This window comes from Rhinolophus sinicus, chromosome 3 (assembly GCF_057876585.1).
Source record: "Rhinolophus sinicus isolate RSI-liver-muscle chromosome 3, RSI-T2T, whole genome shotgun sequence".
Classification (NCBI taxonomy): Eukaryota; Metazoa; Chordata; class Mammalia; order Chiroptera; family Rhinolophidae; genus Rhinolophus; species Rhinolophus sinicus.
The window spans coordinates 140006270-140031731 of record NC_142503.1 but is presented as its reverse complement, the minus strand read 5'-3'; the positions used below and the strand labels follow the sequence as shown (position 1 = coordinate 140031731).

The 25462-nt window shown below is 46.6% G+C and overlaps 2 protein-coding genes across 10 annotated transcripts in view; one reads left to right on the top strand and one right to left on the bottom strand.

Annotated features, from left to right (window-relative positions):
• Positions 1-19080, top strand: part of FRMD5 (FERM domain containing 5) — a 265056-nt gene extending 245976 nt beyond the window's left edge. For 3 of the 9 annotated variants that reach the window (XM_019725323.3, XM_088797183.1, XM_088797182.1), the window contains 7 exons: positions 3303-3391; positions 6259-6322; positions 6890-6981; positions 9545-9619; positions 10181-10249; positions 11177-11283; positions 15458-19080. In XM_019725323.3, coding sequence (XP_019580882.2) covers positions 3303-3391; positions 6259-6322; positions 6890-6981; positions 9545-9619; positions 10181-10249; positions 11177-11283; positions 15458-16035 — 1074 coding nt within the window. In that variant the 3' untranslated portion in view covers positions 16036-19080. The remainder of the gene's footprint in view (positions 1-3302; positions 3392-6258; positions 6323-6889; positions 6982-9544; positions 9620-10180; positions 10250-11176; positions 11284-15457) is intronic. The other 6 variants (XM_019725326.3, XR_016020851.1, XM_019725329.3 and 3 more) reach the window with 6 other exon arrangements.
• Positions 19081-21102: 2022 nt separating this feature from the next.
• WDR76 (WD repeat domain 76) overlaps positions 21103-25462 on the bottom strand; it is a 42797-nt gene continuing 38437 nt past the window's right edge. The window contains exon 13 of the mRNA XM_019725563.3: positions 21103-24777. Coding sequence (XP_019581122.2) covers positions 24522-24777 — 256 coding nt within the window. The 3' untranslated portion in view covers positions 21103-24521. The remainder of the gene's footprint in view (positions 24778-25462) is intronic.

The following is a 25462-nucleotide window of genomic DNA, read 5'->3' as shown; positions in this document are numbered from 1 at the left end:
CCCAAGTCCCGCTCCTCACGTGCCAGACACATGGAGCCAGCATTCCGGCTGCCCTCCGCCCCGTGGATGCCGACGCACCGGGGCCTTGCCGTGGTCTTCATCTGCAACTTGCATCGGAAGCAGTTTGGAGAATTGCTGTCTTCATAGGAGACACTGGATTGGGATTCCTCAAGGTGCTATTATTATTGGAATGATGGAGCATCTAATTGGGGTTTATTCCCAGTTTGCTCCCTATTCCAACTCAAACAGCCTGGACAGTAGAGGCTGTTCCCCTCCAATTCCAGCACCTGCCTTCACTCGGAGGCCAGCCTGAGGTGTCTGAGTGGTGCAAATGGACAGTGCCCACAGGTAACCTGGCCAGCAGGACCCAGCTCGTGGGAGGACCTTCTCTTCCCTTTGCTCTGGCCAGAGTCACTGGCGTGACGCCCATAGATCTGTCACGGCCCCAGTCTCCTTCCCCATCTGCCCACTTCACTCTCACCCCAATTTCCAAATGTATCACCCAGATCCCCTTTCTATGGTCCTCGAACAATGAGTGACTTCTCCCTTTCTACCCAACTTCCTACACCCTCGTTTCCTAACTAGCAACATTTAAATCCATCAACATCAGGAAAAACAGTAAAATGTTAGGGTGTTGGGGTTTTTTTTTAAGTATTTTGAATTAAGTTCAACAAACTATGATAATTAGCAGCCATAATAATATTCACAACATAAGCACTAACATGTATTGGGTACCTACTAAGTGCAACTTAAGAGACAGATAATATTATCAACTCTAATTTTACAACGAAGAGTCTGAAACACAGAGAAATGAAGGGACGTGGCCCAGTTCACATGGGCAGTGAATGGTGGAGCCAGAGCCCGGACCGGAGCCCGCGGCACCGTGGGTAGGGCCAGGTGCTCTTCTTGCCCGCAGGGCTCAGGGTGCAAAGAGCAGAGAGAGGCCTTTCCCTGCCCTCCCTGCTGCTTCCTTTCTAGTCTTTACCTGTTATGTTAAGCCATCCTGGTCCTCTGTAGGCCTGACCCTTTGTTTCCATCCTTCCACCAATTCTTCTTCCTTCTCTCAGAAAGAACAGAAAGGCCTTTCCTTTCTCTCAGCACTGATGACACCTCCCCCACCTCCGCCCACTGTGCCTCCCCCTCCCGTTTCTGCTCACATAGGTACCTCTCCCACCTGCAGCCACACTGGCCCCTCTGGCCACCTCATTGACTTACACGTTCACCTGAGAAAAACCTGAGGGCCTCTTCTGCGAGTACAAATAAGGTAAAGTCTCCACCCTCAAGTCTGTCTTTGGAAACCTGCAGTTTTAGGACTTCCCTGGGTCCTGTCTGCACAGTGAGTACAAGGCGTCCTGATGCCCACCCTGCGTCTGAGGCCGCTGCCTCCTCGCCAGCAGGGCCGTCCCTCACCCACCTCTCCCGGTCATTCTCCACCCTAAGGGCCAGCCTGCCCTGACCCGTATCTCTGCCAGCCTGCCAGGTTAGCGCTGGTACCGGGCAGGGAGCGTGCTTGTGTGTGCAGTGCTGGCACTCAGGTATTCACCTCCACCACCAAGCACTGATGACAGACAGGCGGGAGCAAATCCAGCCCCGTGGCTTCAGTATCTCCATTCAGGTTATTTTTAAACAGCTTTTTACTGTGTTCATGGGTTGAATGACATTGTGCTTGCAGCCAAGTGTCGGGGTCACGACAGACCCGGAGCAAAGGGCAATAATAAAAATACATTAATTGGAAATGTTGGCTAAACATGTACTTAGCTTACTCCCTGGGCCCAGAGGCTTATACCTGTAACCCTGACTGAAAGACAGTTTGAGGACAGAACTGCATGTTTTTCTTGAGGCGAGGCTTGTGAAATCTTGCAGAGGCCCCTCTGTTCTTAGGCCCGAACAGGCTGAAGATCTGTTCAGTGGAGGTAACCGTGAAGGTGGGAGAGGCTAGAAGGGCCCGACAGCCTCACGCCGGGTGCCTCACCCTCACTTCATGGCACCATCTAAGCTGTGGTCCAGACAACAGTCCTGCATGCACATTTGACCAGCATCCTGCCATAATTTTCTGGCCGTCTAAACACACACCCTGGCGGAGCAGATTCTCACCCGAGGTCCCTGTCACAAAGGAAGCTCCTCTGAGAGAACATATCCATCAACCAGCTTTTTGTGTCTCATCCCAAACTAGAGAAGACCTGGGCCTCATGGAGCTCATTTTCCCATGTGCGGGAGCTGTGACCTACAGCATCTGCTGCACCTTCTTCCCTCTCTGCTCAGCAGAACCTCAAGCCTGGTGTTTCCAGGCAGATGGTGACAGGTGACCAGGAGGGTCCGGCACCATAGGGCTGGTGATGACTGTTCTTCTTGGCCAGTTGCTTCTTTTCTTCAGCTAAGCTGTCCTGGGGGAGACCATTGTGTAGGGCTTATCATGATCACGGTAACTGCCATATTCATGCTAACAGCTTTTTTAAGATACGCATATAATTCACATGTCATAAAGTCCATCCTTTTAAAGTATGCAATGCAGTGGTTTTTAGTGTATTCACAGAAGCACACAACTGTCCCCAATATCTGATTTTAAAACACTTTTATCACCTAAAAAGGAAACCCTGTACCTATTAGCTGTCACTCCCCATCTCCCCTTCCCAACAGCTCCTGGCAAACAGTAATTTTTTTTCTCTGTGGATTTATCTATTCTGGACATTTCATACAAATGGAATCTTACAACAAGTGATCTTTTGTGACTGGCTGCTTTTACTTGCTGTAGCTTGTGTCAGGACTTCATTCCTTTTTACTGCTTAAATATTCCATTGTATGGGTGTATCACGTGTTGTTGATTTATTTATCAGTTGATGGCCATTTAGATTGTTTCTACTTTTTTGGCTGCTATGAATAATCCTGCTATAAACATTCATGCACAAGTTTCTGTGTGAACATGTTTTCAGTTCTCTTGGGTACATACCTAAGAGTAGAATTGCTGGGTCATAGGGTAACTCCGTGTTGAACAATTTGAAGAACTTCCAAACTGCTTCCAAAGTGACTGCACCACTTTACAATCCCACCAGCAATGTATGGGGGTTCACCATGCTCTTTGGATGTTCCCAAGAGCCTTCTAAGATTGGTGTCATCATAACCTACAAGTAACAGTTAAGGGCACCGAGGCTCAGTGCCCTTACTCAGTGCCTGTTACTTCTAAATGCCATGCTCTTGCTCTGGGACCTACATTCAAGTATTAACTCTGTATCACAGATGGACAGCTGTTTCTCACCCTTTCACCTCTATGCCTGCATCCCTGATGAGACATTTTTGTGTTGCAGGATGTGTCAGGAAATGCTGCATTTCTGGCCTTCACTCCTTTTGGGTTTGTTGTTCTGCAAGGAAACAAGAGAGTCCACTTCATAAAATGGTGAGTATCTTCATTTCCGAAACAGACTTTTTCCACCTCACCAACTGGGGAGGGCTGTGGTTCCCATGTCCTCTGTCTGTGGTTGGGCATCCATAATGCTAACTGATGCAGGTAGTGGTCTCTTCCTAGGGACATTATTTTTCTGGAGGGGTGTTCCTGAGAGCCAGCAGCCTCTCCAGAGAAAGAAAGACTGTGGAGGGTTGATTTCTTGATAGGTTGAGAGGCCTGGGGCTGGAGCCAATGTTAGGGCAGGAAACTTGCCATGAGAACTGAGACTTTGGACTGTCCCCCACTGAGGGCCGCAGCATCTGCAGGGATGCTTGCTCCCTGACCCAGTCTCCTAACAAAGGAGAGGCTCACAATGACCCCTGGGGCACATAGCAGTTACCCTGTTGCTGACATACACCCTCCTCAGGCCAATCCTTGCTGTGGGCACTGCCTGGGCACAGATGCCACTCTCTCTCCTGTCCCTCTTTAGGGCGTAGGTGTCCTCAGCCTCCAAGTCCCATCCCCTCTCCACCCTCCCACTCCCATTTCCAGCAGGCAAGAGGCGCTGCCTCAGCTGGCCCTGCCCTGCCCATGTGTTTGGGGTCTGTTCTGCTGCATGGCGCTGGGAGCTGATGCCGCACAGACTTTGGTTTGTTGCTGGACACTTGGCTCTCCTGGAGACCCTTTTTCTGGCCCATGCAAACATGTTTCAGCCTCATCAGAACATGCTGCATATTCTGAGCTCGTGATTTCTGTACCTTCTTGGGCCTTAGACTGCCAAGTCTAAACTGGCCAACTCCTCCTATAGGCTTTCCTTGGCCCAGCAGAGCTCAGCCGGGGAAGTCTGCTCCTGTCTTGGTTCCTCTGCCTTTTCTAGAAGAGCAAATGGGAATCTGAGGACAGAGCCACTTCCTGGTGAGCTTTCTGCTGGGGGTGCTGCAAAGCATCCATCCGCCTATGTCCTCTTGAGCTCCCCTGCTGAGCTTGTGAATCAATACCACCTTCCCAGCTCTTATTGCTCTTGTGGAGATTCACCGTGTGATAACCGAGTGCCAGTGAAACTGGTCCTTAAACACGCCGAGCCAGCTCCCATTCCCCAGGAAAAGAGCTGCGTCACAAGACAGCCTGCGGCACTGCAGTCACCAGTGTACACCCCGACACACCTGTTTGCTAGGCACTCTCAAGGTGGCCCACTCACTGGGCTGTCTGGGTGAAGATGGTGAGGGTTTGGGGTCTCCTGTCACTTTACCTTTCAGAAAAAGACAATGAGCAGATTCAGGCCACCACTCTCCCAGTGAGGAGCACTTGCTGCCTGGAGATAGCGGGGGTGTCTGGTGTTCCTTAGGGGTCTGGGCCACACTCTGACCGGGACAGTGGCCTCGTGAGGTCCCTGGTAGGGGGCATGTGTGGCAGGACACAAGTAGGACACACCTGTCACAGGGACCTGCAGTCCACAAGCCCTGAGGCTCATCTGGGTCTCCCAGACCCTTTTCCTTCTCTCACAGCCCAGTTCTTCAGGAAGTCTCCTCCTCACTGTGTCTCCGTCTCACTTCCAATAGAAAACTCTCACTTTCCTGTCGTGTTTATTGAAGTCCAGATGATCTGCGTGCTTGTTTATATATATTAACCAATCGATACTGATTACATTCTGTGCATGAGAGACTGATGACTGATCGGGCGGGGATCAAGCAGAGAAGGAATACGGTGTGTCTTGTATTAGCTCAGAACTGGTGGTCAGAGTTGTGCTCTCCTCCTGACCCAGCCATGATTTCCAGGGAACAAGTGACCTTCCTCTGTCCCCCGAGGTTTCTCCAGCGGTAAAGTGGATACATGGTTCGTACTACCTTTCTGCTACTTCCTAGGATATTGAGGAAATTTCTCTAAAAATTGCGAAGAAGCAGCCAAGTGGAGGCAGATGTGTGTGGTTAGACCTTCTTGGGGGTCCCAGTTGAGTAGAAAAATGACTGCCCCCCAGTGAGGCGGGAGGGCCTTTCGGGCTCCAGACGGCAGCTGTTAGGCAAACGGAAGGGAAGTGAGTGACATGCTGAGGCCTCGTTCTCTGGCTCTCGGGAACATCCACCTAAGACTCTGGTCATTTCTCCATTTGGTAAATGTAACCAAGGCTGCGAACAGTATGTGGAGGTGAGGTCTAAGCCATGCCCTGTGTAGTAACCACGTCCCTTCTGATTTGTGTCCGTCCTATGGGTGACGTACCCCAGTATCCTGTTTGCCTCTTTTACTGCAGCCATTCCCTGGGCTGGTGGCTTCAAGGATTTTTCTACCAAAACCCCTAAGCCCCTTTCGTGGTCAGTACGCTGCATGACTATTCCATGTAATCTGTTCTCTCTCTCCGGTATGTTGCCCCGCTCCCCTCCCTGAGCTCGTTTGACATCTGTCTGCGTTAAACTGCATTTCCATCCAGTGGCACCGTCACCTGAAAGACTCAATTCCCTCAGAACCTGGTTGCACTGTTTTTTCATTATTTGCTGTATCTTGAACTTTGGCCTCATCAGCTACCTGTGGCATCTTACATTTGATATTCCCATCCAGGTAACGCACCTGTTAGGAACCAAATCCTGAAACAGCCCAGGACCGCTCCACCTAGACTCACTTCCCATGCCAGCGTTTCCCTTTTACAGCCACTACTGATGAGCCTGAAATCCTCCTATGACCCGATTATTATAGTGTGATTGACCAGAAAACTGCAGATGGAACTATTTCAACTGTTCTCTAAGGCCACTTGTTTCAGTTCTCATGTTGGCTAAGACTGTGTCTGTGCCTGGAGCCCCTTCTAGTCGGGGTGGGCTGTGCCTCTCCAAGACTCAGCTGTGAACAAGACGTCCACAGTGAGGTGACTGGTACTCTCTTTGTGCTTCTAGGAATGAGGTGACCAAGCTGAAATTTGAAGGAAAGACTTTCTATTTATATGTAAGTCAGAAAGAGGTGAGTGCTGGCTTCCTTCTTTTTAGGGAGGGCTGGGGCACTGGGCTGGTTCCTGATGGCCAGGCTGAACCAAAGTGGCCCATCCAGGTAGAGCTAGGCCACCTGCATGCTAAGCCAAGACCAAGGTCGACACTTGGAGGTGAGGGATGGAGAAGTGGCTAGGCCTGGAGCACAGGACTTCCTCAGGGATGCTGCTGACACCCAGAGGTTCCGCACCTCCCGGAAATGCAATCAGTACAATTGTTTTGCTTCCATATGAAAATTCCAAGATAATACAAAGGAAATTAACATTCCAGATATGAGTGCCACTTTCCCTGGTGAGGGCTCTCTTGGTTCAGTTGGTGCTAGCTGACACTGACTCATTGAACCTGCCAGGTGTGAGCCCATGCACACCACTGAGCTCTGCCCCTGGCTCCTGCAGGCCTTCTCTTCAGCCCCTTCCCCATCAGCAGCCTCTCCCTGAGAGTTGTGGGAGCCCTCAGACAGCTCAGGGGTCAGTGTCCTGGCCTACTTCACCCGTCACGTCTCAATCCACACTCAGCTATTTCTATGTGGGATTTTTTGTAGGAAAAGAAAATTATTCTCACATATTTTGCTCCAACTCCAGAAGCCTGCAAGCACCTCTGGAAATGTGGGATCGAGAACCAAGCCTTCTACAAGTAAGTGGACACATGGCATGAGCACTGTTGTTATCAGAGCCAGAGTCCTCAAAGCTATTTTTAGAGGGATGATGGGCAGGAAACTTTGAGAAAGGACTCAGACTCCTTTTCGGGCATCTGTCTGTACCGCCTCAAGGGACAGGGCTGAGGTCTGCGAATGTGTTTCAGCAGAGTTGCCCGAGGGGTCTGCTTTGTGATGTCCTTGGCCTACCCCCAGTGGCAAAGCAGTTCTGGGTCTTTTCAGGGTAAGGCTTGGGCCAGAAAAAGCCTATGGGCCCTGACTTGAATCAAAGTGGCCTGTGGAGTCATTCAGAGCCCCGGGAGACCCAGAACACATTAGCTCCATGAAGGAGCACGCACAGCCCAGAGCAGTTCCCTAAGCCTTAGTTAGAGAGATTCTGGAGCCCGCTCGCCAGTGGGTGACCTGGTCCTAGGCTGGGATTGATTCCAGCCCTTCCTGGAGTGTCACTGCCAGAGGTGTTGCCAGGGACAGGCCATGTGCCCAGGCACCTGGGATGGGGTAGCTGGAGGGCGGCAAGGACTTGTCTGGTACTGAGAAGCCAGCTATGGGCCAAAGACAGCAAGTTTGCTTACCAAAGGATTTTGTAAAGTATACGAGGCTTTTGTGCTCGGTTTTCTTCGCTTGAGAAAGTGATCATAAAAGCATTAGGGAGGGGAAAAAATAGCCCATCAAGAAACTGGGGTAATGTCAGGTAAAGCATGTTTCACTAAAACCCTTGGTCTTGTTTTAAAAAGAGAATGCAATGATGTATGCTTTAATAAGCTGTATCTTAATCAGGACAACATAAGAGTGTGTGGTATATGCTGCCCCTTGGAGGCTGCCCCCACTCTCTGCAGCAACCTGAAGGATCCTGGAGAGAACAGAACTACCCTGAGTGGGGAAGTGGGGGGCACCATCTTCCTCCCCCATGAACAGACTCTGCTGCCTACTGGCTGCTATGGGATGCTGGCCAGCAGAACTGGTCTCCTCCCTGCCACCAGGGCCCGAGCCCCAGTGGCTGTTTTTTGAGCAAGCTCTCTGAATTGCTTAATAATTTCTATGCATTTGATACAGAATCAGGGATGGATAGAATGGACAGCCTGAATTCTAACCGGAGTGGTCTTCATTTTCTCGTGAAAGAGAACACACTCGGGAAAGACTTTTGCATGGTCCCATTTCCCTCTGGTTCAGTCCATAGCTGGCCATGGAAAGACAGACAATATTTCAGCACCATTTCTGGGGGCCTTTATTTTTCTATCTGTGTCATGGGAACAGAACTGTGCTTCTGAACCTGTGACCAAACTCAGTTTCTGAGTCTTTCCATTAATAGATCTCCACACCTAGTTAGCCCTGCCAGTATCCACACTGAAAAATAAGATCATTTTTCCGTTTTCCATTAACGACTTAATGTCCTCATTAAGTGTTAAAAGCCTCTAGCCTGGGTTGGATGCCCAGTGACACCCCTTCTCTAGCAGCAGCCACTTTGGCCTCGGAGTACCTCTCGTGCAGACCCCTGGCCCTGCCTTTGGCCCAGTGCTTTGAAGGGAGCTGGGTCACGCAAGGACATGCTTGGGCAGGAGGGCAAGTGGGCGGAGCCTCACAGAGCCCTGAGACAGGAGAGGATGGTGACTCTCGGGAACAGGTGTTCGTGGATTGTGGGGACAGCTCCCTAAATACTCACGGCCTGCTCATGACAAAGGCTTCAGACCGAGATCGGATCCTGGCTGGATTAGCACTATGGGCACCCATAGTGAGGTGTGGACTGAGCTGCGTCTTGGGAGACCACTCTGGGCAGCTCTGCCTAAGCCTCCTTTTCTAAGGGGGATCAGAGAAGTCACCCGAAAGGAAACTTTATAGTGCCTGTGGCCTTCCAGTCTGCACACCAGCTATCTACAGCCTTGAAAGGGATGTTAATAGTCATTCTGGGGAAGTGAGAATGGTTCCAAATTGAAACAAATGATGGAACTTTCATTAAGCTAGCTTCTTCATTTCAGGTCTTTTCAGAGTCTTTAATATAATATTCACTTTAGGACTCTCCCAGGAGATGGAACAGGAAGGGCAGCCCCTCCTCTCTTCTCCAGCCACAATTACCCAGACATGGACACGAGTCATCAAATGCTAGGACTAGAAAGGACTCCTGAGGTCAAGCAGTCCCAGTTCTATCGTTTTATGGATAAGAAGCCTGAGCTAAGAGAGGCAAAGAAATTGGCCCAAGGTCACACTGGCAACAAGTGGCCTGGGTGACTCAGTGGGTGGCATCCTGTTCTTCCCCGACCATCCTCCCTGATGTTTATTCTCTCAGCCTCCCCAGAGAGCCCTGTGAAGGATTCCTGGGACGGCCTCCTTCTCCTGACATGGACATGGGCTTCAATACGACTGTCCCTGGCACTGAGGCTGCGAGCAGCCCTTGGGTCCTAAAGGAGACTCAGTGAAAAATGGGGCTGTGAAGGGCCTTTCCCCAAAGGGTCTCCTCAGGAAGCCTTTGCTAGGCGCTGGGAAAGCTCTGCCTCCCCTGTGAGGTGGTCGCAGGCCGTGTGTCACCCTGATTTTGCCTTGCTGCAGGCTGGAGAAATCAAGCCAAGTCCGCACAGTGTCCAGCAGCAATTTATTCTTTAAAGGGAGCCGGTTCCGATACAGGTAAATAGTGACAGTAAGTAACCGTTATGGACCTATTTTCAGACTCTTCTCTCCAGAACAGTGGCTCAGTGGGCCTTATCCTTGAGAACAAAGAAACTGGGAACCTCTAAAAAAGCCTGAGGTTTCCATCGAATTCTTTCCTTCCCTGCAGCTGTTTGTCTGTAGGGTTTAAAATGTGTACCTTCCCCTCCTGCCCTTACAACAGCAGCAAAATAAAACCTGTAACAGTAATTCTTTTCATGTCTGACTAAAGATTTCTTTATTTAGCAAAATGTTTTGGACATGTTGGGCAATGAGAAATCATTCCTCAATGAGCATGGAAAATCCCAAAGACTCCAGCAGTAGAGAGCTCTGTTTGAGATCAGCTATCAGGACATCTTAGAACTCTTGACCCCAGCAAGCAAGCCTTTCCCAGGGACCTAAACATTAGGAAAGGGCAGGCCAAAGAGGCCATTTCCCTCTTTGGGAAGTAACTTGCCAAAGTAATCTGAGACCTTGGAGAGGAGCCCGGCCCTGGAACACTGTCTCATGTCTTGCCTTGTTTTATTGTACTACTTACAGTGGCCGAGTTGCAAAGGAAGTAATGGAGTCAAGTGCCAAGATCAAACGGGAGCCACCGGAAATTCACAGGTAGGCTGCCAGGGGCTTCCCCCAAACCAGTTCCAGCTCAAGTCCCAGAATCTCAAAATAGCCAGTAGTTTGAGAAATGTGAAGATTCTGGCCACAAGGGCTCCCAGAAGGGGAAGGAGAACAGGGCAGAAAGGCGAAGAGGCTCATCGCAAAGGCGTGGGAACCGTCTGAGCCTGGGTGCAGAATGAGGCCGGGGTGGGCTAATGCACCAAGTCCATCAGACCCAGGAGCCACCTTCCTGGGTAATTCTCTGCTGTCCTCCCAAGTCCTAAAATTGGTCATACACCATGGAGGACATGTCCAAACAGCAAGATTTCATTGGTTGTGGAATCAGTTCATTACAGGAAGCCAGGAATAGCCCCACAGCCCTGTCACACTAGATCCCAAATAGTTTTGAGATCCATGCTTCGTGTATAACTGTAAATCACGCATTTCCAGAAGCCCATCTCTTAGAATCTGATAAGACCCAGAAAGAATATGATTGGCCAAAAGGGCCAGGGTTCACCAACCAGCCTGACTTCTGGGAATGGGAGCATTACAACCTGCCTCTTCACATAGCCCCCGGCCACCAGCCGCCTCTGTCAAAAGGCAGGGGAGGCTGCTGTATTCATCTTCAGGCACATTTTCAGGAGCACTGCATATCCTGGGCTACTACTCTGACCATCCTGCCCAGAGACCACTGAGCCACTGGCACCGTTGCCACACTAAAGAAAGGTTCAGTGGGTCTGGGATGCAGGGAGGTAGACAAGTTTGAAGCATTGTCTCTGACTGGAATCCAGGGGCTAAAGGCATAAAACCGGTGTTAAAGATTAAAAAATAAAACAAAAAACCTAAATAGCCAGGCAATTCTAGTAGCCACTCAACTCTAATTCCTGCCCACATCTATCTGTGAATTGAGTTATCAGTGTTCTTTTTCTTTAACCTCAGAGCTGGGATGGTTCCCAGCCGCAGCTGTCCCTCCATAACCCATGGCCCAAGGCTGAGCAGCGTCCCCAGGACCCGGAGAAGAGCTGTTCACATCTCCATCATGGAAGGTAAGCGTGAGCTCTGGAGATGACCACAGGGTCCCCCAAGTTGTGACTTAGACCAGTTCCACTCAGGGACCTTGAAAAGTGAATGTGCATTAGACACAGCAGCAGATTTCTCCAACGGTGGGGAGGTTTTGCCCAGTGGGTGGATATCCAGCTGGGTATCAGGTAAAAGGGAATCCCATCCAGCCTTGCTGAGCTGTAGTCCAGGAGGGGGTTGTAGATCTGGGAGTATTTGGGGTACACCTTTGGGAAACAGTGTATGTAGGATCTACCAGATTTCATGCAGTTCTGAAATTGCTTTCCATCAAGAGCCTTTTCACTTTTTTCCAGACCTGACCAAACTCCACAGTGTAAATGCTATCAGGGTGGCTGAGACAGTCAACCAAGAAATAAAAACTCTTGGTTCTGAAGCATGCCAGTAGCTGCCACCACCGTTGCTTCAGTTGTAAACATCTGTCCTCTTGCTAGCTGAATGCTTTTAACATTGTCTCAGGAGATCCAGTAAGCTCCATCTCTCTCTACCCTTCCCTCCCTTTGGAGCAGGTGAAGGTGGGAAGAGAGACAAAGTCAGTGTATCTTCACTGAAGTAGAAACCCAGTAGCCTGAGGCCGAATCCTCTCCAGTCCCTGGGAACTTAATACTGTGGTCATTGGCCCACTTTGCCCCATAGGCTCGATACAGGTGTAAAACTGAGTGTTTTCAATTCCCGATGATGATGGTTTGTAGAACCCGATTTCAAGCAGCGGGGAACAGCAGCAGGATTATTTTGAACCTTCGTCTTGGAGGCTGGGGAGGGAAGGCCCTTTACCCTTTCTGAGGGAATGCTGCTTGTTAATGAAAAAAATGAAGAACCGCTCAAGTTAGGATGTCGCTCTGCTGCTCCGGTGGGAGGATCTCTGGTTTGTGTTTAGGATTTCATGTGTCACTGGCTCTGCATTACCTGAGTATGGTTTTCTAGGGGTTGAGAACCCTGGCTGGCAACCACCGAGAGCCTTAATTATTGGAGTACCTTTGTTGCTCTATTTAAAAAAGTCTTTCTCATCATGGGTTGCGAGGAAGCTGGTGTATGCAGAAGCTGGCACTGGGCAGGCAGCCAGCACAGTGCAGAGCCCTGCTCAGGAAGTCAGAGATGAGTTCACATCCAAGCTCTGCCATGCACCCGCTGGGCAGGTGCTTCCCTCTCTGAGCCTGTTGTCCCCACTGCAGAGTGGGGTGTGGATGTGGGAGGGAGCCTTATAAACTATGAGGAAGCATAACTTTCTCCCTGTGTCCCCTCTTCCCATCCCTCCTGAGGCTGAAGCCACCAGGGTCATCCCAGCCCAAGCCACCTCCTCACACTTCAGAGCCACTCGGGCCAAAGCCTTTGTGGCTTCACATCCTGGATTCTCTGGGACAGCCTTGACTGCCCCTACCCTCTGGGATTGTTCCCTGCCCTCTCTGTCCCTCCCTCTGAGGTCTAGGGCCCTTCCATGGGCCTCAGGGAAGCAGCCACAGGCTGGGGAAGCATTACTTTTTATGGCTCTAAGTGCTTCTGACTGAATCCAGTTCCGATAAGGCAGGCCTCTCAGAGCTGCTCCCTCCCTGCAGCTCAGCCTGCTCTGGGGCTCATGGAAGAGACCTCTCCAGCACAGGAGGCACTGCAAAGGGGCTGCCATAGCATGAGATCAGCGAAAATCCTTTGTCCCTAGTTGGTTTTCCGTCCTTTCCCTGTATCTCTCCCTGCCCGGCTGGTTTCCACTGAAGAAGTGTCTGCCTTCCTGGGCCACCATGGGGAAGAGTCTGGTTAAGATTCACACCAGAGTCCGCGTTCAGCTCCGGGTGACTAATCACTGCCTTCGGCCCCTGAGTGTGCGCATCCTGAGAATGGGGTCCCGGCTCCAGGGTAGGCTGCTGACCACTGTGTCCCCCCGCCCGCCGGGAGTCCCCTCTGGGCAAGGCCTTCAGCTGGAGCATCTCCAAGGTAAAAAGGACACTCCCGTTTTGCTGTGCCACTCGCCCAGATCCCACCCACGGCACCCACCCCATCCATCCCAGAATAACAGGTTTGGTGAAGGGGTGAGGTGGGGGGTGGGTTTTGTGAAACCTATGTTCTGTTGTGAAACCTATGTGTCAGGACTAACCTGACACAGGAATAACCTTGCAGGTGAGGTCTGTTGAGGGGACATAAGACTAACGTTTACTGAGTAATTTTGTTTGTCTGACACTCTACTAGAAATGCATACGTATTACCTTGTTTACTGAGAGCAGCAACAATTCAGTATAATGTGGCTTCTGGTATCCTCGGATTTGTTCTCTCTGGTGTCACAGCTGTTGCCTCTCTCCTTCCCCAGCTTACGGTTGAATTGTAGGCCAAGATAAGCTTGCATTGAAGTGGCTTCTGGTAGCTAAACTGGTCATACTTTGGAAGATCTGGCCATCAGAGCTGTCCTTGTGAGGGGACAGCCCCTTGAAAGGTGTGAGGTGCCCTGTGCAGGGGTGCTAAGGTTCCAGAGAAAAGGGGGGCCAGAGGAGTGGTTGAGAAAAGAGCAGAGCCAGTAGCATGTACGATCAGGGTCTGAAGGTTTCTGTTTTGTCAGGAACCCATTACCTCATATTCCTCAAGCTGCACACACACGGGGGAATAAGGGAGGGATACTGGGGAAAACGGGGACATCAAAGGAGCATCGAGAGCTCTGGAACAAGGGACAGGCTCTTAATTTCACCTTATTACACAACAGCTTCTTGGGCACTTAGGACCTAAGTCTAAGAAAGGTGCAGCGTTGGCTTAATTCATCCTGGCCCATGTTTCCCTCCCCAGAATCCAACTACATGGTCATTAGCACCGTGAAGGAGAAAGAGCTTGGATTCTCCCCTTGCCTTTGTCGATAACAACCAACCACATGAGTTCAACAAGTTCTGTAGCCTCTCACCCTCACTACTCCATGGAGCTGGTGAAAGATAAAATGAAAGTACTTTAAAAAGTTTAAAACATTATACAAATTTAAGATTTTAGCATAGGGACAAACAAAATACAGCTAAGACCATGACACATTTCTAAAAGCAGAAGCTGAGCCACATATACTATTGGTGAGGTGAGGGGGGCTACAGGTGGGTAACAGAGCTGCCATTGCCTCTTACCCCACCCCTTGTTCATAACTAAGATTGTAGGCTTCCTTCCTCTGGAGAATCCCTAACTGTGCCTGCGTTCAGACAGCTCCAGCAGGCTGGGATCGGATTCCGCCTGGGGCAGTCAGGGTTGATTTCAGAGCAACAGAAGGGGACTGGCTTCTTTTGTCATAGGCCACAAAGGCAGGAGACACACGTGGGCACCACCAAGATGGCCAGGAATGGAAAATACAGATGCTGAACCTGAAGCAAGGAGCCATTTCCTGGGGAGCGCTGTGATGTGGGCCACGCTCGGTGACGCCGAGCCCACATGCTCTTGGCCTGGGTGGCTGCTGTTTGGCTGAGGGAGTAACCAGCCAGCTCCCATTTTCCCTACCAGAGCTTGAGCCCTGGAAAGAGAAATGTTCCATCTGAGAAAGTGAAGAGATAATGGGTAGTTTTAGGGGCCAAAAGACCCTTTCTCCTAACAAAAGTAAGAGACTGTCCCCGACCCATCAGGGTCTTCTCAAAGACCACTCTGCACTCTGGAGTGTCTAAAATTGGGGAGCTGTCCACCTATTCTGGACCCAGATCATTCTGAGGTGAAAAGGGAGGGAGCCGGCCACGCCTACTCCCCTTCTGCATCAGAGAGCACTCAGGAAGAGCAGATAGAGATTTCACATCCCACAAGGTCGGGACGGCTAGAACTGGGAGGCTGAAGAGACCCGGAGCAAAGGGCAGAAATCCAAAGGATGACCTCATGAGCTCCAAGAGCTGCGTGCTGGGCTGTTAGGACACGCAGCTCCAGAATCAGGATTAGATGAGGCACAGTTAGAACCCAGTCTTATCCTCCCTATTCTCGCCTCTCAGGCCCTCACCCCAAGAGGCAAACTTGAGCTCCCTGAACCGTGGCCCCGCTCTAGATCAGGGGTCATCTGCGATTCAGATTCTCTTTCAAATTGGGGCTAAACCCAGTCCGAGGACACCAGAGGCAGGAAAGGCAGAATCTTGAACAAATGTCAAAACCATAAGCAAAAAGGAAAAAAGTCTGCACCGGGACAGAAAGCCTACTCACGTTCCTTTCGCCTTTCAGGCCTGGAGTCCCTCCGGGACAGTGCCCACTCCACCCCGGTGCGCTCCTCCTCCCATGGGGACACCTTCCTGCCTCACGTGAGAAGCAGCCGGGCAGACAGCAATGAGCGAGTCGCTGTGATTGCGGACGAGGCCTACAGCCCTGCGGACAGCGTGCTGCCCACCCCTGTGGCGGAGCACAGCCTGGAGCTGATGCTGCTTTCCCGGCAGATCAATGGGGCCACCTGCAGCATCGAGGAGGAGAAGGAGTCTGAGGCCAGCACCCCAACTGCTGCAGGTGTGGAGGCCCTCGGGGCAGAGCTGAGGGCCCTGTGTCAGGGGCACGGCAGGCCAGAGGAGGAACAGGTGAATAAGTTTGTTTTAAGTGTCCTCCGTTTGCTCCTTGTGACCATGGGACTCCTCTTTGTTTTGCTCCTCCTCCTGATCATCCTTACCGAGTCTGACCTTGACATTGCCTTTTTCCGCGATATCCGCCAGACCCCCGAGTTTGAACAATTCCACTATCAATACTTTTGTCCCCTCAGGCGATGGTTTGCCTGCAAAATCCGTTCAGTGGTGAGCCTGCTCATTGACACCTGAGAAGGCATGACTCCTCCCAATAACTAGCCAGGTGGACCCAGGAGCCCGGCTACCCATTCCCAGCAATGGGACCCATCGCGGAACCATCGGCACACGTACCAAGTCCTCCTCTCATGACTCCAAGTCCACAGCCTAGGAGGTCGTTTCCCAGAAGAAGCAGGGGATAGGCTCACGCCCTGGCTAAACAAACTGGGAAAGCTCATTTCCTTCAGAGGTTCTTTCAAGAAAGGCTCAGCAACTCTGTTTCTCATCCTCCCAATTTCCAGGATAACTTTTGGTTTTGAATTTTGATTTTTCATAGATGTGTATTATTTTGAAAGTATCAAATAAAAATAATTTATTTTACTATTACTGATTTTCACAGTAGTGTCACCTAGCAGATGGGACACTAGCTGAAGACTAGAGAGCTGTCGTCTTCTGGATCCTGCAGGAGCTTTCCTGCTGGGTTCCAGTACCCTCGTCACTGCAGCCTCAGCGGGGCAGCCCAGGGGTCTGGATGATGGGGACTAAGTTTTCCTGCTAGACAGAGCTTTTAAGAAAGTAAACATCCATGTAGAATGATTAAATGGAAAGTTGCTTCTTATGACGGTCTGAGTTGGATTTTCTTTTCCTTTTTTTTTTCAAATCTGAGCAGAGTGGGCATCTGAAGGGACCACGGCTACAGCAGCAGCAGCAGCAGGGGTGGGGTAAGTCTGTCCCCTTAGACTAGAGCCTAGTGGGTGTCACCATGAGTTTTGTACAATGAACTTAGACTTCTGTGATTTTTTTTTCTAAAGAACTTCAAGACTTTGATAGTGCTCCAGAGGCATTAGATGAATTCAGTGGTACCAGAGATAGAACTGTCAGAAATGTTGGACAAAATATAGTTAACAGAAACCAGAGCTAAGGTACCTGAGAGACTATTGATTCAGAAAGCAGTACTTATTTTGTACACACCCCCTCCCAAAAAAAAAAAAAAAAAAAACTATTTCAATTTATATTTTAACAACGAAATGTTATTTTCTTATCAATTCATATTTTGTTTTTACTTTATGGATTAAGAAAATAGAGCCTGATGAACTAAACGATGCAAGAAAGAAACTGATCCTGAGAATGAAAAACTTCAGAAAGTAGACTTCCAAGATCAACAAACAGCCTTGGAAGGGACCAGGAAAAGAATCTCTTTAAATAGTTCTAAGAGATGCCTACCAAGGAAGAAGGTGATCGTGACAGAGACCAACACTTAGATGTAGAAACACTGCCCCCTAGGGTCATCCTCTGCATCAGGAAAAGACAAGTTGTAGGAAAGCACTTGCCATCCTTGCTGAGGGAAGCCGTGGATGCATGCAGAAGTACAGCATGTGAAGGGTGAGTGTGGGGTCCGAGGCCCGAGCTTGGCAACTCTTACAAACACATACAATCTCATTTTCATCTCAGGGAGAGCTTTCTAAGTTGTCTGGGGCCTGAGGACTTATTTAAGGATGGTCAGCGGACAAATTCCTGGAACCTACACAGTGAAGCAGCTGCTGATACCCTGTGATGTTGGGCAGCCCGAATGCAGAATGAGTCCCTTTTAGATTTGCTCTCCCCTAGTTTGTCCCCTGAAATGGCTGAACCATGTCCACATATGGAATAAACAGGGATTTTCATTGGGGGGGGGGGGGGGGGGGCTTAATTTTAAATGCCCTTTCAACTAGACTAGGGGTTTGCAAATTTCTTCTGTAAAGTGCCAGATAGTAAATTTTTTTTTGGTTTTGTGGGCCATACTCTGGCAACTACTCAACTCTGCCACCATAGCACAAAAACAGCCGCAAGTAATACATAAATGAAGGAGCATGGCTGTGTTCTACTAAAACTTAAGAGACAGTGAGCTGAACTTGGCCCACAGGCCATAATTTACCAACCCTGATCTACACAATAAAACTGCCCTTACCATGATGTTAGCAGAAAGAGGGTGAGCTCCAATTCCTGACGCGTGTTAAAGATCCAGGAGGCATCTGGGATTGCTTATTTAAAGGGTGCTCGAACAACCAACCAGCAAAGAGATGTCTGATGCCAAGATGAGCAAGACCAAGTACTGGAATGATAAAAAACTGGCCAGAATCTAAGAATGGAAGAAGGCCTATCTGATCATTTCCATACCAGCAACAATTTTGGCAGAATTATAAACACCTATTTACCAAGTGACAAGACAAACTGAGGGAGATCCTAGTAAAGATTAGGGATCACTTAGAATCAAGTGGCCACTGCCATTGCCGTCTACACAGGAAAGGCTTTATTTAGCACAGGACTGAAGTGGAAAGTAGATTCAGATGAAAAGGCTGTCAGGAGATAAGGGGCTGCTTTTAACCTGGATATTTACTGTCTTATGCAACATAGCAGATTACCTTTTAGTGTAGTGTTCCTACCTCAGTCTGTAGAATATGGTGTTTCTATGCAGTGAGTGATAGCCTCAACTCTGACCTTTCATATTCACATTAAAAAAAGATGCAGTATTCCATTTCCCGGTACATTACTTGTGTCTAGCATTCCTAACAGTACAATAGTCCATACCACTTCCAACAGCTGAATTTTTCTGAGTAGAAACTTTCAGGTTATTTTTTTCCAGGGCTTACCCCAGAAAATAGAAAGTTTCCTTCAAATAGTGCTTGAATAACAAATCTTTGTTCGTGACTAGTCTTTTTCAGTATTTCCCCATCATTAAAAATTGTTCAAGGTTTTAACCTGGTTTTACTGAGTCTCCCATTTTCTCTCTAAATTAGTTTGATCTCATTGTAGAAAAAGCAATGGTTTCCACAGCTTCATCCATCAGAGGAAATAAAACTCTTACTAAAGAATAGTGTACTGCATCTTTAAGCAGTAGAGGGTAAACTACCTGCAAATGTGAATTTCTTAGTTTCATTAAAACATAATATAGTTGTTAACCTTTCGTGTGCCAAAAATTCTAAGTTACATTTTCCTTCAAAGCAATGTACTTTTTTCTACATATCCAGTATGTAGTTAGCATCATAAAATCATTGGTGCCATGAAAATTATTTTTAAACTTAAATAAATATTTAAATATCACAGGAGAGTAGACTCTTTTTTAACTTACAGTCTGTCTCACTTTCTCCTCAAAGTTACCAACACGTAGTTACCAAGACAAAAGGATACCAGTGGGATTTACACAGCTGAAGGCTGTTCATAATTGTAATCAAAATCGTTTTGCTTACATCCATCTATTCCTTCCCCCAAAATAAATACTATCAGGAACTTTGAAGCTATAAGTGTAAAATTATTTTACAGAAGAATTGTACCTCTTTTTTCTGATGAGGAAAAACAAAGTGATTTTCCCAAGGTTGCATAGTTAGTCTTAGAGCCCAAAGTAGAACTCAGATGATCTGGCTTCTAGAACAGCCTGGATTAAGAGGAAGAACAGAAGAGACTTTTTATAAAGGGAATAGAACAGTATCACCACTGGTAACAAACCTCGTTTTTACAACTTACTTATAGAATACATTCCTGTGACATTATCTCATCTGACTATGTAACCATCACTCTGTGGCTACAGAACTGGTAAACGCGTCTTCTAAATTCCATGAGGATAAAAGGTGAAATTAGACTCCACTGTGCTAGTTTATTATCTAATCTTCCTGTTTTCAATTCTACCTGCCCTCCATTCTGCCAGATCATCTCCCAACAACACTGAAGTTATGTCACTCACCTCCAAATTTTCAGGTTCCCATTGTCTATAAAGTGATACCTAGTGCCCTGTCCCCAGTGGAGGGTTTTTTTAAATGACAAGTCTGTTTAAAGTGACCTGAAGAGTAAAAAGTGTAACAACCATTGGATGTGAGTGGTTTCCCATGATCCTACAGGTTTATAGCAGCCACCCTGCTTTGGATACCTAATAAGGACTCTGGCACCTACTCCCTCTCCCTATGCCCCTGAACACACTTCTGGTATTAGCTCAAAAACAGGCTTCCTCCACACACCCTGATGGAGTAGAGTAAAACTGGCAAAAGATACTTTTAAAACATTCCCTCCTGCACAGCTTCCATTTTAGGAAAAGATAAAATGTTTTACTCCTCAGGCCATGTAACTGTGCTAAATGTTATCTTCCTCATAAAATTCCACCTTTTCATTTGAAAATCCAAACATTTACATCCAAATGAACCAGGATATTAGTCTATGCTGTCTTAGAACTCAAACTCATTACTACTGGCTATCAATACCACACTAAAAAGGAAAAAATGTTTTAAAAAGTACTCTTCGTAAAAAAAAAACATACTAAGTCAGAAGGGACAGCCTAACAGGACAGCTATGTTTTTGGAATCTGAAGTAAGAGCATATATTTCTTGCTCTCGAGTTTGATATACAAGGCACATGCGTCTGCCCAGCCCCAACCCCTTCCCATGCACTGTGTGTTGCTGGCTGGAAGGATTTAAATCTTTGTATCCACAGCCCTAAAGCTCCCTGCTTTCCTGGAGAACTGCCTTTGCAAGTCTTCTGTGGAAAGGAACCTCAAAGGCCAAAATACTACAAGGATTTAAGCAACTCAGATTCTATCAATTCCTAATCATTTCTAGTCTCTCCTGGCCTGACCAAGTTTCACCTGTCCACCCAAAATGAGATTCGTCTCCTTTTTCCTTAAAGTCAAAAACAAACAAACCACACACAGACACACACACCACACAAACACCAGTTATCTCAAATAACTCAAGTGGAATTCAGAGCTTACACTCTAAGAAATATTATAAAGGCCAACTTACAAAAAAGGTTTATCCTGAAGGGAGAGAGCAATCAGTCATAATACATGCATAGTTACAGAAGCCACAAAGCTTTAAGGGAGTCTCTGGGAGACGTACCTTTCAGAAAAGATGACAGTTTAAGGACGTCCTAAGGGAGACACTTTTTCTTTATGTGCTTTCTAGAGTTAAACAATGACTCCATTACAGAATTTATCACAGAGAAACAAGTTCCTACTCACGCTCCTTCCTTCCCTCCTGCATTGCCACAAGAAGACAGAACTCTATTAAGTGGATTTGAATATAAATAACAGTTTATGAAGCTACAATAGCAAAAGAAACCACAAAAGTGAGAAACATCAAGAATTTGCTAACATTTATTGCAGAAGCGAGGCAATTGCCACCAAAGCTTAAATGATGGTACTAATTTGACTGAGAGTAGTTTTCAAAATCTTAAAAAAAGATAATGATGATAATAACAAAGAACAATTCCCATAGAATTAGCCAGTCTAGAACTTGTAGAAAGGGGAAAGAGCATAAAGGCTTTGTTTACTCTTTCCAGGACAGTTTAACTATAACTCAAACTCACTTAGCATTTCTTTCCATTTCATAAATTAATATTTGCATCTCACTTATCAATTCCTGTACTCATATCACCAAAAAAATAGAGAACTCCTATCCTTATAAACACCCACAACTTATTAATAAACTAAGCGTCAAAACACTTAGATTTTAAAACACAGAAGGAAATCATTTAGGAAAAATTTGTTCTTTAAGGAAATTATACATTGTCACTTGATATGATATACAATTATGAGAAGATAATATTTTCTCATAGAATTCAAACATTGCTGAGGCTATTTACAGTAGCCTTTCAGTAGTATTTTGGCAAGGAAGAACAATGAAAAAAGTTGGATAAGTAATGTCACACAGTAACATTATTATTATTTTTTTAAGGAGGGCACAGCTCACAGTGGCCCATGTAGGGATCGAACCGGCAACCTTGGTGCTACCAGCACCACGCTCTAACCAACTGAGCAAACCGGTCACCCCCATAAGGTAACATTAGTCACTTATTTAGTTGCTCCCCTTCCAACAAGACACAAATTGCCATAACTTCTGGAAATATATATTTTTATGAAGCAATGACAAAAGTGGTGTTTCATAACATTTCCCCAAAATATGAATAAGAATGAAGGTATTCACTTAACAGCCTATTGAATCTAATGGAAAATTTAAAGAGAGGGCAGATAAGGCTGTCTGTCTGGGACTCTCTAAGGCAGGACCTTTCTTTAACCATGACCCACAGTACCACAGTAATAAAGAAATACATTTTGTATCAGAATACTCCTATACATATGCATATATACTTACAAATGTGTATACATATGTAACTAAGTTTCACAAAACAATACTTATTCTAATTATGTTTTCTATTCTTTACTATTTCTTTCCTTTTCATTTTTTTAAATGCTGATCAAGGCCACTAAATTGATTTCACATGAATGGCTACAACCTATGATCTGGAAAACACTGATCTGAAGGCAATCTCACACTGGACTACAGGATCAGCCAGATCCAAACCCTGTGCCTAGGAGCCCTGGGATTACTTGGCTGTCTCGGGCGCTATCTAGAGGTGGCAACAGGGAACGGGTCAGCACACACAGATCCAGGCCTTGCCCAGGTGAAACAAAGCCTCACAGCAATTATTTTGGGATTTCATGTAAGATTTAATTTAGAGACAGAAAAAAGTAATCTTGGTTAAAAGAATTAAAAGTTTCAAAAGCACTGAGTTACATGACCCTCAGGACCCCTTGCAGTGTGTGAATCTAGAAATAAATATCTGGGGCAGGCCTGGTGGCTCAGGTGGTTGGAGCTCCATGCTCCTAACTCGGAAGGCTGACGGTTCGATTCCCACATGGGCCAGTGGGCTCTCACCCACAAGGTTGCCAGTTCAACTCCTAGAGTCCCGCAAGGGATGGTCGGCTCCGCCCCCTGCAACTAAGATTGAACATGGCACCTTGAGCTGAGCTGCCGCTGAGCTCCCGGATGGCTCCGTTGGTTGGAGCGCATCCTCTCAACCATAAGGTTGCCAGTTTGATTCCTCGACTCCTGCAAGGGATGGTGGGCAGCGCCCCCTGCAACTAAAAAACGGCAAGTGGACCTGGAGCTGAGCTGCGCCCTCCACAACTAAGACTGAAAGGACAACAACTTGAAGCTGAATAGCACCCTCCACAACTAAGATTGAAAGGACAACAACTTGACTTGGAAAAAACAGGCCTGGAAGTACACATTGTTCCCCAATAAAGTCCTGTTCCCCTTCCCCAATAAAATCTTTAAAAAATAGCAGTACTGCAAATAACAATACTGCAAATACACAACAACAAAAAAAGTGATCATTTGTGACTAAATCACAAAAGGAGAAGAGGAAAAGGACTAATGGGTACGGGCGAATGACGAAGAGGCAATAAGAAGAAAAAGGACTACTTTATGTAGGAGACATTTTACAAACCTAATAGTAACTACAAAACAAAAATCCAGAGCTGACACACAAAACATAAATAAAGAAGAAACAAAAATCATAGAAAACAGCCAAACTAAAATAGCAGACAAAATCACAAGGGAAAAGAAACAATGGAGATAAGAGCAACCAAAAAAACAGAAGATAAAATGGCTGTAGTAAGTCCTCATACATCAGAAATCACCCTGAATGTAAATGGACAAACTCACTAATGAAAAGGCACAGAGTAGCTAAAAAACAAGACCCAACTATATGTGGCCTGCACAAGAACCATCTCAGCTACAAAGAAAAACAGGCTCTAAGTGAATGTGGTAGAAGATGATACGTCAAGCAAATGGCATCGAGGGAAAAGCAGGGGTACAGTACTTACATCAGGACAAAATAGATTTCAAGATAAAGGTAACAGGAGACAAAAATGTACATTTCATAACGATAAAGAGGACAACTCAACAAAAAGACATAAAACTTACCAATATATATGCACCCGACCTGATAGCACCAAAATATATAAAGCAATTATTAACAAACTGAAAAAAAAAAAACTGACAAAAATACAATTATTGTAGGGTACCTAAATACCCCATTGACAGCAATGGATAGATCATCCAAATAGCAAAAGAGATGAAACATTGCTATTTGCGACAACATGGATGGATCTTGACAATATCATAAGTGAAATAAGTCAGATGGAAAAGGACAAGAACTGTATGATTTCACTCATATGTGGGATATAAAACCAAAAGCAACAAATAAACAAAATAAAACAAAAACTCACAGATACAGACAGAATGATGGTTACCAGAAAAGAGGGGTTGGGGAAAAAAGAGGGATAAAGAGGGTCAAATACTCATATCTAGTGACCAAAGAAGACTAGACCTTGGGTGGTGGGCACACAAGAGCATACAGATGTGGTAGCATAAAGATGTACATTTGAAATTTACGTGTTATTATTAACCAATGTCACCCCAACAAAATTTTAAAAACTTTATCATTAGACCAAAAAACTTTTAATACTGATCAAAGCTTTATAATTTATAATGTTAGAATTTCTCAACATGCTATCTGATTAAAGTGCTGAAGGCATCTCAGTCTCCCCTCAGATTCCCTCCCCATCCCGTAGAAACAACCTCCAAGCCTTCTCCTTTACTAAAAGTACATTCTGCTCATAGTTCTTATTAACAAATCAATTTATATTTGTTATACAGACACTAATTAATTTGAACAAATTGGTGTTGCTAAACCAAAAACCCAGCAACTCTCTAATTCATAAAAACATGTATCTTCCCGCTGGCATTACCTCCAGCCAAAATATACCGTGTTGGGTGCACAGCATTGATGGAACACACAGAAACAAGGTACTCTCCACCAAGAAAAGAATGCACCTGCTCTCCCGTCTCATGGAAGACTTCCACCTGTCGTGGATGGGCCCTGCTGCCAATTATGACACAGTCTTCTTGTTTAGGGTCCCACACAGCTTGGAACCTGGTCAGCCATCGCCCAGTGATGGTGTTGTGCCTAGTGAAAAAAACAATTTTTTAGAAAACAGTAAATGTTAAATAACTCAAGGTAGCAATGGGCAGAGGGTAAAGATGGCATTGCTCCTAAATGCTGGTTTCCTCTGCCAAGTTTCTTCTCTGTAAGTTACTGAGTTACTACCATCAACCTAATCTCATCCTTCCTACAAGAATCAAACTCAGGACAGATGATGTTTTCTGCATTTTTGAATCTTCAGTGCTGAGTATGGTGGTTTATGCTCAGTGGATGGTCACTAAGTGTCTATTGAAATAGCACCTTTTTTGTTCACTATTTTCTAGCTCAACAGATTTTCCTTTTTTTTTTTTTTAAGCACATACAAATAGAAGCCTAGAAATAAGAAATATGAGGTCTGACAATTAAGTTCACAAACTCATCCTAGAAAAAGTGCTACATACCTCATTGCTGAATATCACTATGGTCACCTTCAAAGTACCCCCCCTTGGGAAGCTACGCACTGAAGCCAGCACCTAGTCCACCCTTCAAAGCAATTTTGGATGTCTCTTTCTGAATGGCTATCAGAGCTGTCGTCGTATTACCCTTGATGTCCTGAATGTCATCAAAATGTCTTCATTATTTCCTTTATCTTCGGGTAAAGAAAGAAGTCATTGGGGGCCAGATCAGGTGAGTAGGGAGGGTGTTCCAACACAGTTATTTGTTTACTGGC